At 42.2% G+C, this 18,713-nt stretch overlaps 2 protein-coding genes across 2 annotated transcripts; both read right to left on the minus strand.

Moving 5' to 3' along the window:
- Positions 1 to 241: 241 nt before the first annotated feature.
- Positions 242 to 4,341, minus strand: LOC119559970 (protein fork head). The gene is given in 1 exon segment (XM_037873210.1): positions 242 to 4,341. A coding segment is annotated over 1 exon segment (2,121 nt). The 5' UTR covers positions 3,668 to 4,341; the 3' UTR covers positions 242 to 1,546.
- Positions 4,342 to 11,028: 6,687 nt separating this feature from the next.
- Positions 11,029 to 18,707, minus strand: LOC119551035. Its single transcript, XM_037860148.1, has 2 exons — positions 18,443 to 18,707; positions 11,029 to 11,692 (listed from the first exon to the last, which is right to left on the minus strand). The coding sequence occupies exons 1-2, from the start codon at positions 18,647 to 18,649 to the stop codon at positions 11,522 to 11,524; spliced, it is 378 nt and encodes a 125-aa protein (XP_037716076.1). The 5' UTR covers positions 18,650 to 18,707; the 3' UTR covers positions 11,029 to 11,521.
- Between the last annotated feature and the right edge of the window lie 6 nt (positions 18,708 to 18,713).

The following is an 18,713-nucleotide window of genomic DNA, read 5'->3' on the forward strand; positions in this document are numbered from 1 at the left end:
AAAACTAATTTATGATTTTTTTTTTCCTTTTTCTTGTATTTCAAACATTAAAATAGTCGATTTTGGTTGTCGTTGACGTTGTGTTTGTTTTGCATGATTTATAATAATATTAATTTTTACTAGCTTTAGAGTTGGATTTTAATTCTTGCATTGACATTTATTGAATTTTATATTGTGTATTTTACAATAATTTTCATTTGTTTCTGTGTCAGTGTGTGTGTGTGTGTTTATATTTAGACTATTTTTTATCAAGTTTAATTAATTAGCTTAGCTCAATGTAAAAATGGGTCTTTGTTTTGTGTTTGCATTTCGTGTTTTTTATTTCTCTTTACGCACAATATAACTAATATTAAAAATTATTGAATAATAATTGCAGTTTTTCGCTTTTTATGTGATTTTTTTTTCTTTTTGTGTTTTGCTTCATTATTTATGCTAATTAAATGTTAAATGCTATACAATATTTATATTTATATTATATTTATTTTCAAGTGGTGTGGCATAATTTCATACAATTTGATTAATTCTCGAGTTAGTTAAAAGTTGGTTTGCTTAGTTAAATTGGGGTTTTTTATGGGGTGTTGCTTAAATTTATCTATTTATAGATTATTTACAAAATGCCTTAACCTAACGAATTCGTACAACAACAGAAGACACACAATGTAAATGAAATGCGGGATTTTGCGATATATCGGCGTATATCGATGCGCGTATATATAAATGGGAATTTGATAAATTATTCAATAAAAAACGTGACGTTTCCTTATATGCATGGCCAGATTTTGTTGCTTAGATAGTTTGAAGATTCTTAGGGTGTTTGCTGGACTGCTGAATATGATGGTTTAGATTTCAGATTTCTTTTTGGTTTTTGATCATTTGCGATTCGAATTCGATTGCGATTGCCTTTGGACAAAGGTTTCTAGTATTTGTATCTCTCTTTTTGGGACTGTTTTAGTTAGGGTTTTCTGTTTTCTGAACGAACATTACACACGATCCCCACTTTCTCTACTCTCTCTACTACTCCTCCTCTCTCGGATACATTTAAAATGTTTTTTTTAATTTTTAGTTTTAACCGCTTTGATTGTTATTGCTTGTTTCGAAACAACGAAAACAAATGGCACGGAATTATTATTTTGTATTTGTGTATTAGCAAAACGTAAAAATGTTAACAAAAGTTCTGCTGCACTTACAACTACATCACTTTTTCTTTCGCTCCTCGTCGTTGTCCTCCTCTTTGATTTGATAATCCCCCCGGAACAGAATGGTATTTGCATATATATATATAGTATTGGAACTGAAACTGAACAACTCAAAAGGCAGCGCTCCCTATATATATATGTATATGTACAAGTGCGAGTTGGCGGCCGAAGACTCACGTGCTCAAAGGATGAGGATGTGGATTTGGATGGGGATCTGGATGTGTCAGGTGCTAAAAGCCACTGGCACTGCACTCGCTAATTGGCAGCTAGCAACAAAGCCGCTGCCTGTCGAGATCGAGATTGGTATTGGTATTGGGACTGGGACTGGGATCGGCGGTCTAAAGCTAGTGCTACAGCAGATTCTGCAGGGCGGCGGCCCCATTGAAAGTCAGGCTGTGATTCCAGTTTCTGTAGCCCGCCGCGGCGGCATATTGCTGATAGTTGTTGTACAACTGCTGCTGCGCCGCCTGATGCTGCTGCAGTTGCTCCTCGCTCAGATCGCTGGTTATGTTCGAGGAGTCCTCCTGCAGTTCCTGCAACAACTGTTGCTGATGCGCCTGGTGGTGTTGCTGCTGCTGCTGCTGTTGCGCCTGCTGCTGCTGCTGATGCAGCTTTTGTGAGTAGTTAGATCCTGATCCCGAGCCCGAACCCGATCCGGAGCCCGTTCCCGATCCCGAGGCCGAACCCGCCTTGCCGCTGGCCTTGGCTGCTGCCGATGTTGCTGGTGTATTGGAAGCGGATGTCAGTTGCTGCGCCGCCTGCTGCTGCTGTTGCAGCTGCTGTTGCTGCTGCGCCTGCTGCTGCGCCTGCTGCTGTGCTTGCTGCTGTTGCTGCTGCTGCTGCAGGTGCTGTTGTTGCTGCTGCTGCAGGTGCTGTTGCTGCTGCGAGCGCAGCATCTGCTCCGCGCGTCCTTAAGCCAGCGGGTATTGGTGATGTCACAAGCTCGTGGTGCCGGCGGGCGCATGGTAACCCAGGCTCTGGTAGTAGGAGTCCTGGCCTAAGGCAGCGTGTGAGTTGGTCAGCGGACTGAGCGCATTGTAGCCGGCGTACTGGCTCATGTCGTACATCTTGATGTCCGCCTTCGACTCCGTGGGCAGCAGGCGGTTGATGGAGAACGGGTGGCTGGAGGGCGTGTAGCCGGAGGGCTCCTGCTTCAGCGGATGCATCGAGGAGTGATAGTCGCTGATCAGCGACGGATGGCACCGATTGGCCATCATCGCCGAGAGCTCCTCCTGCTGCAGCTGGTGGTGCTGGTGGTGGTGATGGGTGGGCACGTGCTGCGGCTGCTGGCTGAGGCACAGTTCCGCGTTGGCATGCAGCATGGCCAGGGCCTCCGCATCCTTGCTGTGTGCCGCACTGAGGACATTCACCCCGGCAATGGATGCTCCACCCGCCTCCTTGTGGTGCTGATGGTGATCCAGCCGGCTGTGGTGGTGGTGATGCATATGATGCGAATCCTCGTGATCCTTCTTGCCCGGACTGGTGGCCTCCAAGCTGCTGTGCGATGGACTCTTGTGCAACTGCCTGATGGCCTCCTTCTTCTCATCCTTAAACCTCTTCTGCCTCCGCAGATAGCAGCCATTCTCGAACATATTCCCCGAATCCGGGTGCAGTGTCCAGAAGGATCCCTTTCCCGGCTTGTCCGGCGTCCTGGGAATCTTCACGAAGCAATCGTTAAAGCTCAACGAATGCCTGATGGAGTTCTGCCAGCGCTGCTGATTCTGCCTGTAGAACGGAAAGAGATCCATGATGAACTGGTAGATCTCCGAGAGCGTCAGCATCCTGGTGGGGTTATTCTGGATGGCCATGGTGATCAGCGAGATGTAGCTATATGGCGGCTTGGCATGCGTATAGCTTCTCCGGTAGGTGGTGGGTTTGTCCACCCGCGATCTGCCCAGGGAATTGGGGGAACCAGTCTCCATTTCCCGCGAGCCCGGCGGCATGGCTCCATAGGTGCCGCTTAAGCCCGCCGCGGACATACTAGCCGCCGACATGGCCATGCAGCCACCCATGTTTCCGAGTGGGGATCCCATGCTGGCATAGCTCATCGAACTGGGGGTCATACAGTTGCCGCCCATCGAGTTCATGGCCGCCGCACCCATGCTGCCGTTCATGCTGGCATTCATGCTGGCGCTCATGCTGGCGCTCATGCTGGCACTCATGCTGGCCACCGCCGCCGCCGAGTCCAGAACGCTGGAGCTGAAGGTGGCCGCCGCCTGGGGGGAGACGGACGACATGCCGCCCACCGGGATGCCCATGCTGTTCATTGTGTAGGCGGATCGGGCCAGGGGACTCATGCTGCCGCCATTGCTCGTCGGATTCGGGTTGTTATTGCTGGGCGGTGGGGGCCCACCGCCGCCGCCTCCTCCTCCTCCGCCTCCCCCGCCCGATGGAGGACCGCCACCGCCACCCGAACTGGCCATGCTCACCGGAGCACTGCTCGGAGGCGGCTCCGCGTAGAGCTTCTGCATGATGTCAATGGTGGTCTGGTGGGGACTACCCTTCAGGAAGCTGTTCAATAGTTGCGCCGTTATGTTGCCGGCTTTCGGACGCGCTGCCCTCTGGTGGATCGATGGAAAAGGCAACGCGTTCTGGGACGCGTTATTCAAAACGAAAAATCAAAAAGGAGGTCTTTTAAAGGTGGCCTTATATGATTGATTTCCAATCAAGACTGGGCTTTCAGTGCACTATCACTGCTTTAGTTTGCATATTTCTGGCATTTTATCGAGAGCACTTGGGCACTTGTCACTTGTTGGAAGGTTCTGCTTCTGCTTCTGCTTTTGCTTTTGCTTCTAAGCTTTGTTTGTAAACACTGTGATTTAATTATTTGTGTGGGGGATAATCATATAAAAAAGAGATATATCTCTATTTTTCTATTTGTGTTATGATTCTATTTCCTTTTTTTTATATTTATTTTCTGCCGCACCGATTTGGCCACAAAAAACCGACGCACGAACGTGGATATTTAGCTGGCTGTTGGCCACTGAAGTCTGAAGCTGGGAATTGGTTGCTGTGCTGCTGCTTTTGCTGCCGCTGCTTTTGCTTTTGCTGCTTTGGCCGATGCTGCTGTTAATGCTGTTTCTGCTTTCCTGCTATTGCTGCTGGTCCGCTCGAGTGTCTCTTTGGCTTGAGCTCTTGAATGTGACTGTTTGCAGAGGGGAACGCTTGTCTACTATTTGGCTTGCGCTTGCTGCCAACAAATATTGTTCGAGCCGCGCTCAAGTGCCCTACGTCGACGCTGGCCGAGGCAGCGGCGTCGGCCGTGGCAGCGACAGAGGCAGCAACAACAACCGACTCGTTCTCACCAATGGCCCAGTGGTATAGTGTGTCTCACCACCCGGTAATTTTGGAGTTACCAATGACAGGCGGCGGTTCTCTTACGTACACAGTGGTGGCACAGCGCAAGCGCATTGGCTGGAAGGCCTCTTGTATCAACAGAGCACTGCCGGTTGCCAGGCAACAAACCATATGGGGGGCGTGGCCAATCCAATGCCGAGCAACGCCCTCCACTCACACACCCTCAGCAGGAGATACAAATACCTCTGCCCGCACAGATACAGATACGGCTTGGTATAGCCTAATGCTGAGCGACGCCATGTTACAGTTAACGATTTTCCCTAATGCGATCAATAATCGCTCGCTCTCGTTCTCGCTCTATAGAGTGAGTGTGTAGAGTGCTATCAAAAAATAGAAATAAAGAAGAAGAAAAACCCTATAGCCGAGGTCTGGAGACGGCATCTCTGGGGAGACCGAGAATGCGACGCTCTGTTTTTGCGAGAGACACAAAAAGAACGCAGGAGGCCGACTTGGCCTGGCTCCCCCAAAGAAGACATTTAATATTATGGGTGTGTGTGTGTTTTTCTGTCAGTTTTTTTTCGGATTCCGTATTTTTTGTTCTTTTTTTTTTTGAGGTTAAGGTATGCCAATGTCACTCTCATTCATTCCCATTCGCATTCGTGGCGAGGCATCGCGAGCGGCAGCAGCAAAACATCAGAACAGCGGCGCAGTTCTCCTTTTTGGCAAGTCATTGCGAAAGTGACCCAGTTCTGCAGGCCATCTCATCCTCCTTTGCCCGGCTCACCACTTCCACATCTCAGCTGAAAATCTGGCATCCTACCTGAAATATCCACAGTTCATTGATAGCGCGTGCTGGCGGAAAACTTCCTGGTATCCTGGCTGCCATCTACGTTTATGGCCACGGACAAAACGTATTTTAATTTTGGGCCATAAACCATAGACGCCTTTCATAACCCTTTCGTTTGGCCAAGTGTATCTGCGAGTGTCTGTGTTGGTATCTGTGTCCGTGTGTATCTGTGCAAGTGTGTGTGAGCCAGGCTCATTATTGCGGCCATAAACCGACAATTGTCTCGTTTGTCAATGAAAGTTTTTACTCAATTAAGAAATACCTGAGTAGTCAGAAACGCTGGGAATTTCCGCATTACATTTCCATTTGTCAATGCAAGAGTTTCATTTCCTCTCACATTTTATAGTCTACATCTAGGCGCATGGTCTATAGATTATTTAAAAAAAAAACGATTTGAATGTGATCCTTGAAATAGTTTTGTGTTTTTCTTCTATTCAATTTTGGTTTGAATTAATTAGAAAATCTCAAGATAATGGACACAGCAGTTACATAACTATATTAAGTTGTAGAACTGGTTAAATATCTGATACATAAAAAAAACATTTTAAAATTATTATAAACAATATGAAGTTCTAAATGTTTGTTTATTTAAGAAACGAACCTTAGTAGCTAACATTTGTATCCTGAGATCACCTCATTTGTGGATAATTCTAATGATTCATGATCAAGTCAAATATAACTATTTCCAATTTACATAATAACTACTGAGTAATGTTTTTATCATTTCCGCGATTATCATCAAACTGCTTGAATAATATAATAATTACCACGAATGAGATAAGATAGAAAGATAATTGAAACTGAATGGGCAAAAGTGGTTATCCAAACCAAATTATTCATAATATTTTCCCTTTCAAAACTGTTTGGCTTCCCATTCGGATATCTATATCCCATCATCATGATCATTAAACATCAAACACTTTAGGTGACTGAACACATATGTATCCAAGTCTTTATGTGCACTTCTAATAACCGTAATGTGCTTAAATATTTAATATTTTTATTGTATTTCACAGGCAATTCAAGTGGCTTTGGCTCATTAATGTTTGCGGTGTGGGCGGGCATTTGGGTTTGATTGTACAGAGCGCATCAAATGTGTGCTTTTTTTGGCGTAGACTCTCTGCAAATAGTAATGCCAGGCAGTCCAAAAATGTGTATTTATTTACCTTTTAGTCATTTATCTATTTATTTATTTGCTTTAAAAAGCGCGCCACTGTAGGCCGGATTCGGGTTCGTTTCGGTTTGCTTTTGGCTGGGTTTTTGATACAGTTGGATACAGTAGTTCGGCTGCACTCGGCTATCTGGCAAAATCGGGTCTAAGCCCTGCTCAAACTTTTTAATTAGTTTCAATTGCTGGCGCCCCCCGAAAACGCCAGCATGCATTCACAAATGGATATTTATGGAAAATATTTGCTTTGCTACTTTTTTCCCGCTGTTGTTTTGATTTCGTTGGTGGAACTCGGTGTGTTGATATGGCTTTAAAACGCTGCGCTTTCTGTTTGTTTTAAGCATTTGTGTGACGCATGCGCCGTGTGGCAATGACTTTACAAAATTATACTTATATCTATCAAACCATTTGACCAACATTTTTCAGATATATCTATATCTATATCGGTGTTTTGCCATCATCTGTATAATATTTATTTTTATTGTTATTATTTGTTATTGTTGATTTATTTGTTTGTTCAATATTTTCACACAAATTAAAATACACAGCCGCATTTGAATCGACACCATTGGACAACCGACGATTGAGCATCAATGTCGTTTTAACGGTTTTTCGTTGTTTTATTTGCTTTGTGTTTTTTGGCTTAACCCAATTATCGGGGCTTATTAGAGATTATTTAATGATTTGCAAACCTTTAGCAACAGATGATCACAATGCTCTAACGTGCAGCGCAAACAAATCGAGATCTTGCGTTCTTGTTGGGATAATTAAATGCTTTTACTCTATAATGAATTTTAGCGATTATTCTCAGGCAACAAATGCAAAATGCAATCGAATTTCCGTTAATAAAGAAACTTAATATCTTTTTATTTCGATCAATATGTTGACTTGTTTTGGTTAGCACTTAAATCTTGTTTCGGCTGTTTTGAACTAATTTGCATCAAATTTTCATAAAATTAATTAGGAAAATGTAGGTTTGTATTATTGAGTATCATTTATTTTCGTAATTTATTTTTCACTTATTTAGGTAAAATTTTTTAAATAAATATTATTCAAATCGGGTTTTTTTATATTTTATTTTCAGAATTCATTTAAACAGACTTCAAATCAGTGTCAAAGTTATTTTAATATTTATCAAAAATAAACAAATCTACTTTTCAGAAAGATACATTCATATTCATCTGTTCATGAAATAATTAATCGTGTCAAGAAGACCAATATGATTTTCTTTGGACTTTAATGTTGAATTTTAATTTTATTGGCCGTTAAGAATTTGAGGTGTATCTCTCGGGTATTTCGCCATGGGTCTATGAATCGGTCTCCGTATCTTTAGCTGCGTGTGTATCTAGGTCTTTGTACTGCGTGTGCCGTAATGAGCGTAACCATAAAAGCGTCTTTTGTTTTACGACCACATTGCGCGCGTGTTTACCATAGAAAACAATGCCAATTTTATGGCTGCCCCTGCCACGCAGACAATGGCCCAAAAGAACCGCATCCCGACAGTCCAAGTCCAGCATCCAGTCCGCCGATACAAGGTATATAAGGTATATGGTATATGGCATACTATATATACATTAAACAAAGGTGACGGCGAAACTAGAGCAAATGGGTCGAAAGGGTGATGGCGAGCGGGACGATGCATTAATTAGAACGCTACGGATATACGGATATACACATAGGTTTAAGGATCGGAATTACTTTCTTCGGGGCCATAAAACGGCTCTTATCTAAATTAGGATGTTGCTTGTTTGCGGCTGTGTCTGCGCTTCGTTTTCACTATTTGCGTAGGTGTTTCATTTCCGTTTCACAATTTATCTGGCGAGTGTTTGCCGGCGAATGCGGCCGCGCACCTTTTGCCGCCTCGAGATTTTCCTTTTTCCAACTTTCACATGTGATTTCCTTTGTTGTCTTATCAGTTTTTGGCGCGTCAGCCGACCTCGTCGTCATCGTGATTCACATTTTTCCCTCTTTTCACTGTTTGCACTCAAGACTGCATTTCCTCAAGACCGAAAAGGGTCGATTCGCCCGAATGCAGTTTTTGGAATCGAGGGAATTTGGCGCATTTGGGGTGCGTGCCTTATCGAAGCCTACGGGGCTACGACACTACGATATCGCATAAATCACAGCCTAGTCGCGCTTTTGCTTGATTATTTCCATTTTTATCTACTTCGCTGCGGCTGGCTATAAAGTTTCTGGTTTTTATCTTTGTGCAAACACGGGAAAGCAGCGCTATTAAGGCCCTGGCGACCTTATTTCCTCTGGCCCCAAGAAAACAGCGAATTCTATTCTTTTAATTAAAAGACCTCAGGCGAGAAAGAACCCCTCCCCCGAAATTCAAACACTGAGGTCAGCATGGCAACGGAATTTGCTAAATAAATGTGGGATAAAGAGAAAATGTATCTTAAAATGGTACGTAAGATGTAAATAAGAATTGGTAATTAAAAAATGATCATAGGTAAAATAAAAAAGAAGGTAAATTATACTGCATAGCTGCCGTGAAAAATCAATTTTACTAATAAATACCTTAAAAAATGCAATCTTCGTTTTATTTTTATTTTTACTTATACTATTTCCATGTGAGTTTAAATAATTCTCACTTTGACCAATTTTCTTTAATTTGTTTACCTAAAATTCAAATGATATTTTGAATTCACGTTTAACCATTTTTAAGTTATTTTCCAAACAAATTATTTTTTGGCTGAAATCGATTGGAGTGGTTAAATTGATTAGGAGCCCGAGAGAGCCGGTTTTCTCCCACCAAACCGGTTTATGCAACCCCAACTATAGGGAAGATTCCGAGAATGACCACCACCACCATCGCCATCGTCCAAATTGATCATGCGAAAGAATGTTTTGAACATCGAGATTTGTTTCTGTCCGCTCCTCTCAAAATACTCATGCAACTTAGCACCAGGCTGCTAATTATTTATTCGTTGCCTGAAAAATTAACTTTCCAGCGGCGAACATTGTTGTAGGCCAGTGGCGACAACGAGACTGCTGCCAGTTTTATAAATCCCAAAAAAAATATGAGTTTTTTATCTACCTAAATATCCATCTATCTATCTATATCTATCTATCTAACAATATGTTATGAACTGAGTCCAGAAGCCTCCCATTTCAATGACGAGCGTTGCGTTGCGGCAGCCGAAAAGCTGTCAAAATTGTGGAAAAAATTATTGTTATCGTGCTGCGCGTTATTGAGTGGCCGTGTTTCACACGAAGCTCCAGCTCAAGATACAGATACAGAGATACATTTGTATCTACACATGTCCGTACAAACAATTCAATTAATTGTTGTAGAGCGGAATATGTCACATCGAAGGGATATGGATGGCTAGCTTTGGACTGGGTGCTTTTAGGGGGAGGCATACCTTATACATAAGCCCGAACTTTTCGGTAGTTTATTGATTTACAAGCTGCGGCCTCCTATCGCAGATAGATGCAAGTTTATGGCTGGCGTCCACTGAAGTACGTATACCTAACTAGAACTAGAACTGGAACCGACTTATCGCTGTGTGGTTGTGATTTTTGGAGTGTCGAAACGCCAAAGCAAATATGATTCGAGTTTTATTTACTCAGCCCCGTCCGATTGGGTCTTAATTACTTCCGAAAACAATGACAACCGATGATGATGATGACCAGTGGCGATATGAAGCAAAGTACCCGAGCATTAATCAATTTACAACGAGATTTAAGCAATGGCATCGGTAAATAATAAAATAAATACAATTTGAATACCGGTTTGGCATTTTCTGGCTATCATTCATAAACTTTTGCCCGGCTGACATGAAAATTAGCTCTTCAGCCAAGGCAGACAGCACAGAGATCGGAGTCTCGGAGATCGGAGTCTAAGGCTGGAACTCCAATGGTGAAGAGCTGGAGACTGTGGAGATGGAGACCTGAAGAGCATGGCTGTTGATCATGGTGATGACTGCGTAAAAACGAAAAGTAAAAACACCAAACTGGCACACAGCTTTGGATGCTTGAGATGTGTTGGCCGTTTGTGTTAATCCCATCAAGACCCAGCACATTATGAAGTAGCACCACCAGCATCGGATCGGCCTAGCACAAACTGGAGCTGCACAGGAAAAAACATACACTACATGAATCATGCTAAAATATGCCATTGCTTTTATAATATGTAAATATTTCAGGCTCATAACTCAAACTGATAAGAAATATTTATTTTTAAAACCATTGACCTATAAAGAGTTTTCAAACCTAGTTTACTTTTAGATAATTCGAGGTTGGATCTATAATAAATATGCACTCCATAGAAGAATATTAAATAAACATATTTAAAATAAACTGAGATTATTGAGTAACTTTTATTTAAAAAGAGACTTGATATAAAAACCTTTTCAGAACGGTTTGATGATAATAACAGTGATCTTATAAACAAGTAAAAAACTATGTATATCTGAAAAAGTAGTATGTGATCATAAGTATTATTTGGTTTACTTTAGGAGCTAAAACCCCACTTTATAACAATTTTCTCCGTGTGGAACCTAAAGCTGCGGCTGGAACCCTACGTTGGATTTGGAGCTGCATGTGGTGAGTGCTCATGTGCTCCATTGGAGGCTCCATCTCTACATCAACGGCACAAGTGACATAAGTGGCGCTTACCCGATGATGCGTGCGCATCCAACGAGCAGCCAAAAGTCAGTCCAGAGTTCCCTGGCTTGTCTTCATCGTTTTGTAAGAGTCATCACATCGCCACCACCGCCATCATCATCATCATCATCATTTTGGTAGTCGCCATCTGGGTTCGTGGTGCCTGAGCTGATAAGAACGTGTTATGTGTACCATGGAGTTGTTAAATGCAGCACCGCTTCTTCGTGTGTGGTCCATCCATCGATCCGGCGATTGATAAGAGAATTTTGGATATAGCTGCTCCATGGGTCGTACTTCTGGCGACTGGCTCTCCTGGTTTTCTGTGTTTCTGGTGTTTCTGGCCTGGAACGCATGACGTGACGGCCCGCTGACGTGCCAAGTGCCATCGAAAATGGCAAGTCATTGGCATTTCAACTGGACATGCGGCACCCTTGTTAGCCGGAGCTGTCGCCGTCTCTCTGGTTCCAACTCTGACTGGGACTCTCTATGGTATATATCTGGTATCTGGCTGTTCCCGAAACGAACATCCTTCGACGCATAACGGGCTGCACAGGATAGATTCTCCTCCTCCTGCAAGATGACGCAGCAAGCGGCAAAAGCGTTAATTTAATAATGGCCAAAATTGTAACTCAGTGGGTTACAATAATTTGGTGCAAAACGAAAAATATTTGTGGCACCTTTCCGGCACGGTAGGTGTGTTTGTTTTCCTGCCTTGTCGCTGCCGCCCATAATTGTTACACTTGGCTGCACCAAAGTCAAAGCTACAAAGTCAATGACATTCAGAGCAAACAGCCTAGGAGAAATGCCCGGCAAAACTGAAAGTTTGAATCAATCGATAAGTGAAAGGAGGGAGAACTTTGAGAAAAATTCGTGATAGAACCTCAGTTACTCTGGAGGTAATAAAACGGAAAATCTAGAGGGATATGAAAACATAGTAATGATAAAACAAGGTCAAGTAATTATTTTTAAGGTTGCGATTGTAAATCGAAACTATTTTAACCACTTAATAAATACCATTCATAAAAATATCTCCAAAATGCTTAAAAAAAATAAAAATGAATGTTAATTCTTAAATATATAAAAAAAAGAAGGAGCCCTTTGAAAAAGTTAATTAGATAGTGTAAAAGACTAAAATAATAAAGGGAAAAAAAATTAAATTTTATTTTGCTAATAAGCAAAGATTTAAAAAATATATACAAATTTTAGGATGCAAATTTTCCTTTCACTTAAAATTAACTGACACAAAGCCAAGTTTTTTATTGCCGGCCACATTAATTTGCTGGACAAACAAAGTTCGCCGGGCGGTGGAGCACAACACTTCATAAATAGTTTGCACTTGACGGCTACTGCAGCAGTAGCCGTTGATTTGATTCCTGCCCCAATACCCCTATCCCCGAACCCCCCATTCTACAGAATGCTGGTGTGAAGTTCTTGTGATTCACTCGGTCGGTGCGAAATCAAAGAGATCTTCAGCCAAGCGTCGGCCAAAAGCGTCATAAAAAGGTGGTATCTTGTGTCCACCAGCAGAGTTCATTGATTTTCTGTGGGGGCAACTCAATCAAAAATCAAAAAAATAAAAGAGAAATGGGGAAAAAACGAATCTGAAAACATAAAACAAAACGAAGAACTTGGGAAAACGCGCACGGCGGTGGCACTCTATTAGCACCTTTAAAGCACAATTTACAACAAACATTTACAACTGTCAATTGGCAACAAAGCAAGCGGCCCAAACAGATCTGAGCCAAAGAAGCGATCGTCCAGCGAAGAGCATTGAATTAAGGATACAGGTCATACGGACGGGGCACAAAGGGACCGCCGGTTTTAGGATCCCGATGAGATGGTTCTTTTTCGGGAACTGGCCGCTGACGAATTGCCGGCAATTTGTTAGCATTAAACAACCGCCATTGATGAGAACGTGCATCGAGAACCTTTTATAATATAGGTATATATATGCACATTTAACACACAATCGTATCTGTCACAGGCCATACAGTTTAAAAACGAAATTAATAAAAATTTCACTTGAATTGACAAAGTGCCCGAACGCCGTGACGTTCAACTGACGACAAGTGCCACTTGACAAGCTGCCGAACTTGAAATTTTTTCCTCAATATTTCATTGTTACCCCAGCCGAACGGCATACAGTATGGCATATAGAAGTCTGACTCCTTGTCTGGCTCGATTCGCTGGCTGTGGATCTGTGGGTCGGTTTCGGTTAGCTGATGATGTTACCTGTCCGCTAAACTCGTCCCACAGCTGGCGATTAATCTTGACATTGAACTGCTGTACGCGCACAGATGCTAAGACAATAACCTAGTGGCATATATAAATTCGATTTCTCGACTGTTGACAATAAATAATTTAGCCATCTATAATGGGTCTCTGAAGAAGAGTTTTCCCACCGTATATTACGATTGCGATTGCATGTTGGATTGTGAGATCATTATCATGGCGAAGCTCACGTGCAGAGCACGCGGCCGTTGGACAGACAAGTGCCCAGGACTCGCCAGTCAGGACATGTAAAGGGATGTACAAATAGATTCCCAGGCCAGTTCTACGGGTACTTCACGACAAGTGCAGGTCATCATAATCATCGGCATCATCATCGACATCATTACATGAACCGCAACTACTTTAATTACACTGTTTGCCGCAGGACAAATTACACTGGCATGCAAGATTTTGAGTTCGGTAAATCACAGAAAGATTCCGTGATAAATAGGGGTCGATACCAAGATTGAAAAATCATTAGCAAAAATAATGTAAAATTCTTCTGATGCCGAAGATTTATGACAACAATAAACAAATAGAGAACATATTTGTATTAAAATTTGACCATCGCTTTTAGCCCTTTCGCTTTAATATAAATTTTTTTTTAAATTTCAATAAATTTTTTTTAAATTTTCAGAATTTCGTTGAGCAAATGAATGTAAGTTTCTAAGTTTATGTAATATTTCATTTCCTATAATATTTTAAGTTTCCAAACTTTGTCCTAATATAACGATCCTTTTATTTGTTATGAAAAGTTTCGATATAACTTCAATCATAAAATTTGTTGTATTTAAAAAATCTTAAAAAATCGTGCACCTTGTAATTTAAGTACATTTCTTTTGCAGCTCAGTGTAATCTGAGGTTAATAACTGTAGCATGCCGTGGGCGTAGGTCGAAGGGATGGGCGTGCCCGCTCGCCAATTGTAATGCAAAGCGCGCGCGCATGTGTGCGTGATTGGAGTGGAGTGGAGTTCGAACCCGGGACCCCGGGCGTATTGCAAAATTCAGTTTCATTTGATGGCAAAGTTGAGCGTCTCGCCGCTCAAGTGCCAGCCCGCCGGGCTATTGACAGAAATCAAAACGGGCCCAAAATGGGTGGGCTCACTGGGATCAGTGGGCTAAATGGCAAGCGTTGCCCAGATTTTTATTTTCTTTCTCTTTTTTTTTTTGTACTCCCCCTTTGACGGCTTATCTTGGCATCAAAACAAATTCGTTTGAAATTAATGCGGAGATTTGCTTTCATTAGACGGCTTGCCGGGTGCAAAATATGTAACTGCGTTGGCAAACACACAATGGGTGAAACCACCAAGCCCGTCGTGCGGCTAATCCCTAAGCTAAACTTTTCGGCTGGTGGACGGTCGCTTTGAGGCGTCCAGGACTTTCAGGACTTTCAGAGCCTTCCACCCCCCGCCGACACGTGACCCTCGATTGTTAACATGCCATTTCGATTGTGTTCCGGAATCGCTTTTTGGGCTGCGTCATCGCTTTGCATTTGGGCGAAGAGCTATGTTCCTCCTCCTAATGTGACAGTTTAATTGCAGGTGAGGCGAAAAGGGTCGCGTGCCCGGGGAAGCGCCGCTGATGCAATTAGACAGCCAAGCCAACGACTTTCCCATTGTCCTGCCGTGACTTCACCACTGAATCTCTTGTGTGCGGGCTTCCTGGTATCGCTTTCCGTGTCCGGTAGCTTCTGTTTCTCCACTGGGTGTCCGTGTCCCATTGTGCGGGTGCAGTGCGGCGTACCTGGACAAAGGTCTTTCCTGGATCAATAGAGATGACTTTCCAATAGCTTTAGGTAGGGGATGTATAAGCTGTTGTCTATAAGGGTTTAATTACATATCTTGTAGTTCTGTTTATATTTTTAATTTTTAATTAAATGTTAATTATTTTTAGCTAGCCGGAAGTTATTGACAGAATGTTGTTCACAGGATTATTGGATCAATAGAGATGACTTTCCAATAGCTTTAGGTAGGGGATGTATAAGCTGTTGTCTATAAGGGTTTAATTACATATCTTGTAGTTCTGTTCATATTTTTAATTTTTAATTAAATATTAATTATTTTTAGCTAGCCGGAAGTTATTGACAGAATGTTGTTCACAGGATTATTGGAATATTTTAAAAATTTAGATATCCATCTGAAATGTTTTTTTTAAATGTCTTTCTGTATTACGGTTAATCAAATATTGCGATCAAATTTTAATAATCAAGGAAAAACAAAGGCTGAATTCAATTCTCAAGATCGGTCTACATAAAGTATGCAATGATTTTTTTAACTAAAAGTTAGGTTGTTTTTCTGAGCACTCCACATAAGATGATTTAGCTGTCTTGTCATATATAATATGATAATATGATAAGAGCTTTATTTTGCCTTAAATATATTTCCTTAAATTTACGAAGTGAATTCGGTTTGAAGTAAACAGAATTTTGTTTCCAAATGCTGCAATACAAATAAGTGGCAAAAGTATTTTTATAGACAATCCATAAAAAAACTTATATAAGACACAATTACTTAATTAGTTACTTAAAAATAGAATTAATCATTCGTTGACACTTTCCTCTAGGGAAAGCTAGGGTCAATTAACCCGAAGTTATTTTGAGAACTTATTCTCGGGGACTCGCCCTCACGGCCAAATTGATGAAAGGCGTTCCCGATGCGTTGAAAACCCCAGACCAGACCCAAAAGTCTCCTTTCCATTTCACCTCCTCTGGGTGGAAATTCGAGCGAAAAACGAAATTCGAAAACCGAAAAACAAAAAACTTTCTCACATAACATCACGGACCAGTGAGGACGGCTAAAACAACAAGGACAACTGGAGCGCTCTAAATGGACACCGAACAACATCGTTTAATATTGATGGACATTGTTTGAGCGCTTTATGATGGGAAAGTGAGGCCATCGCTGTGGCACTGCCTACGCTTTTTCCTCTGCCTGTTGGCCGGTTCAAGTGAATATTTAATTAAATTGTTTTCTAATAACCACGCGCAACTTTGTTGGACGCGAAACACGCGCCGGCAAGCGGAGAACGGCGGCCAGGACACGCGGCAATCGGACCAGGACACACCTTGTTGTGCCAACAACATTAGTAGGGGCCAAAAAATACAAAAAACGAGAGCCACCCCTTTTTTTTGCTGCGTATCCTGGTTCTAATTTTCCAAATTACGCACCATCAATCATCGCAAGCTTTGACGAACGTCGATGGCGAAGTGGTTGTGGATGATGATGTTGATAATGACGTTACGAACTACCCCCACCCACAAGACCTACATGTATAGTATACCATCCAATCCCCTGGCGCAATCACTTGAAGCCAGCGACGTTACGGCAGCCGCAAGATGAAATTAAATTGAACTTCAAGTGGCCGCAAGGACCTGCTGCATCCAGAGTCCTGAATCCTCCGTTCCGTAACCCGTAACCATGGGAAGCTGTTTCCCATCGTAATTAACGCTAATTGCGTTCGACCATAAGCCGGACTTTTTGACTTTTCCACGTGTTTTTCGGATTGTCCAAAGGATTTTCCCACCTTAATCCTTAGCCAGGCCTGTGTTTTTGTTATGGCTTGACTTTGGCTGACAAAAATATTTGATTTCGGATAAATAAGCAATAGATAATGCTGTTCGGAAGTGATTAGCGTTGGCGAGTTTTCTTGGGAACAGCGGTCTGTTGCAATCCAGAGATCCCCGAAAGACTTTAAACAGCCAACTGACCAACCAACTTTGGTTAGATAACTCGATACCCATTTCGCCGTCTGGTAATTGAGAATGCACTCCGGCTAATGAAAACGACCATCGTGATGGGAAGTGGCCAAATTGGCTGGACAGAATGTGGGTTTTGAAGGGAGAAGATGCGGCCCAAGGATTAATATCGCAGTGCAATTAAGAGCTCAATCACTGTGACTCGACTCGGGTCTTGTTTGCCTCTCTCTGATTACATTTATGAAATTATTATTGATGTTTGGCAGTGACCACCACAGCCCAGTGTCCAGAAATATTCGAAGCCCAGGCTATGGCCGCCTGGGTCGGCCCCATTAGCCACCCCATTTCTAATTTTGTTGAGTAGCCCTAACTCCGATGGCTTGGACATTGCTTCGGCCGGGATAGACAGGCCATTTTGATTGAAATGCAGACACAAAATGCTGGCAGGCAGCCATTATATTTAAGCTGGCTCCGATCTATACATAAGTATGTTCCTGGGTGAGTACAGCGTTGGCTAAGTTAATAGCAAGACTAATTAGGGTTTTTAATCATTGTTGAAAGCCACATTCACCTAAGAGTATTTTAAACTTCTACTATGATTCAAAATAGTTCATATACACCGAGTAAAAGTCTTAAGGATCCAGTATATAAAAATGATCTTAAAAATGTTTTTATTTCAAAAAAAATTTTAAAGGCTTAAATTACGTCTTGTAAAACAAATTTTAAAATAAAGAATTTAATAACAGTTCGAATTATATCAATTTTTTTTTTTACAGTCGATAAATATATATGAAATTTTAATTGCATTATTTTAATCAATTTTAGGGTGAATAGATGGTAAATGATTAATAAAATAATATTTATAAATTCGGAAGTGTTATACACTATTCCCATTTGATCCCTTAATCCCCAAATATTATTTCACTCAGTTTACATATGCATTCGTATCGCTAGTGTTTTGACCACAGCTGTATGTGCATCCCATATCCTCTCACACTAATCTGTATTATGTACACAGTTGATTTGCCTGCCACTCACCCACTCCCATTTCCATTCCCGTTCCGTCCACATCCTCGCACAGGACTCCCCTACATAAGTAACGCCACATATGATTTCATTCATATGCAGAAGAACTATGCTCCTCCCTTCCATCAAGCCGCTCATTGATTTGCAATGCCTAAAATGTTCCGGCCTGATGATGGGTCTGCTCCAACCCCAACCCACATCCCATCCCATTGCTGTTGCTGTTCCGCTCTGCCTAACTGCCAAACATTCCCAAATGCCGAAGTGCGTGTCTCTCTCTTGGTGTGTGTGGTGTGTTTGCCATCGTTTTTGGAAATATTATATGCTCATACCTCCGTTTTCGAGTAAATTGTGTAAATATTTGCGCTCGTAAGTGGATTGGAGATGGATGAGTCTATCAACAGAGAAGTCGGCGCTGGCATCGCCATCATCATATGCGTATGGGTTGGCTCGGCTCCCCTCTGCCCATTCCCGTTCCGCACCCTTAGTTCCCCAGTTATCCTGCCACCAGGAATTTTATGCCGAACTCGTTGGCCCATTTACCTTCCGTCTTCGGAGCAAAGCCCACTTGCAGCTTGTTGCATTTTACAGAAATTGGAAGTT

This window comes from Drosophila subpulchrella, chromosome 3R (assembly GCF_014743375.2).
Source record: "Drosophila subpulchrella strain 33 F10 #4 breed RU33 chromosome 3R, RU_Dsub_v1.1 Primary Assembly, whole genome shotgun sequence".
In the NCBI taxonomy this organism is placed as follows: Eukaryota; Metazoa; Arthropoda; class Insecta; order Diptera; family Drosophilidae; genus Drosophila; species Drosophila subpulchrella.